The 1,563-nt window shown below is 36.3% G+C and overlaps 1 protein-coding gene across 1 annotated transcript in view; it reads right to left on the reverse strand.

Annotated features, from left to right (window-relative positions):
- The window catches only part of nap1l1 (nucleosome assembly protein 1-like 1), a 24,746-nt gene that overhangs the window by 12,041 nt on the left and 11,142 nt on the right, over window positions 1-1,563 (reverse strand). The window contains exons 6-7 of the mRNA XM_016512156.1: window positions 1,062-1,142; window positions 805-933 (exon numbers count right to left, since the gene is read on the reverse strand). Of these exons, the coding sequence (XP_016367642.1) occupies window positions 805-933; window positions 1,062-1,142 (210 nt within the window). The remainder of the gene's footprint in view (window positions 1-804; window positions 934-1,061; window positions 1,143-1,563) is intronic.

The raw sequence follows: 1,563 nt of genomic DNA on the forward strand, positions 1-1,563 counted from the left end.
AAACTATTTTCGACGACGAAATAGAGCAAAATCAGACAATAGTGTTATAGTCAGACAATGTAAGTCACTTAATATTAACTTCTTGTTTATTGAATTGTATTGTATTAAATCAGTTATCACATTTACAAACTCCCTTAAAAATCATTAAAAAAATGTCACTCTTAGATCATCGCGATCTCACATTTATAATCAACGAAGCTCTCTACACTGCGCAATGAATCTCTTATTTACACCGTCTACACTTTGCTTATGAAAGGATTCGTGAGATATGTCTGTGATACATTACTCAACGCTGCAAAAACACGTAGAAACCTTTGAAGCTCCCCTCAGTGCAACCACAAATATGATGATGATCTGGTCAGTCGCACTGGTGCTCCTAAATATATTGTTTCATAGTCGCACGCAGTAGTTTTCAGTCGCAAATGCACTGTAGAGCCCTGTACGCCGCCTTTAATCAAGTTTGATATATGACCATTTGTATTAAAGTTTGGACAACTGTTCTAAAGAAAATGATATTTAACAAAAATGTAAGTGACAATAACCAGCCCAAATTAAATTTATACATTAAATTCTGAGTGAAACCGAACACAGTTCATTTAAGTTAGATGCATATAGCTTCACTATGCCTTTATCTTCAGCTAAAAAGGATGCAAGGTGCACTTTTGCACCACAAGATGGCATCAAGGACATTTTCCAAAGAGAAATCTCCCACTGTAAATGCCCATGACGCATGACCTGCTTTTGAACACTACTACACTCACAATCGCTCCCTTGTGTGCCAGCGTTTGCCCGTTCTCTCCCTACCTGCAACATTTCGCTGAGAAGGTCGACGTTCTTGAAAACTGTGAGCCAGAATTCTGGGATTCCTTTAGGGTCTTCCTTCTCCTCGTCTTTCTTCTCTTCCTCCACTTTGGCCTTTTCCTTCATTTCCTCCTGATGAAGACAAGGGCCAATATATAGAGTCAAGCTATGACTGAACACAGCATATTATACAGTATTATGTAAATGCGGTGGTATTTGAAGAGCATGCAGGTATGGATCACCTGTACCTGCTTACTTACTGTCAGCTCTTCCTCTTCATCTGGTTTCCACTCACACTCCTCATCTGTGGGTTCGTATGCTGCCTTCACGATATCACTCCGCTAAAGACAGTTTTTAAACATTAATTTGAGGCATTTCTAGAAGTTAAAACTAAACTATTTAAATATAGTGAATTAAAATATTTAAATCAACTACTCAAAAAAATAAACCGACGTCGCTGTAAATCAGCTGAATCTTTATGTCCAAGCAGGGTTATTGTCATAAAAACAACAGAAAAAACAAAAAACAAAAAAAAACAAGGAAAATATTACCGGCCCTTCATAAACATGAATTCAAATTTAATAAATAAACAAAACAATTAAATAAATATGCACTGAATTAAAATAAATCAACTACTCAAAAAAATAAACCGACGTCGCTGTAAATCAGCTGAATCTTTATGTCCAAGCAGGGTTATTGTCATAAAAACAACAGAAAAAACAAAAAACAAAAAAAAACAAGGAAAATATTACCGGCCGGCCC

The sequence above is a fragment of the Sinocyclocheilus rhinocerous genome, unplaced genomic scaffold, assembly GCF_001515625.1.
Source record: "Sinocyclocheilus rhinocerous isolate Xijiao unplaced genomic scaffold, SAMN03320098_v1.1 scaffold475, whole genome shotgun sequence".
NCBI classification, from domain to species: Eukaryota; Metazoa; Chordata; class Actinopteri; order Cypriniformes; family Cyprinidae; genus Sinocyclocheilus; species Sinocyclocheilus rhinocerous.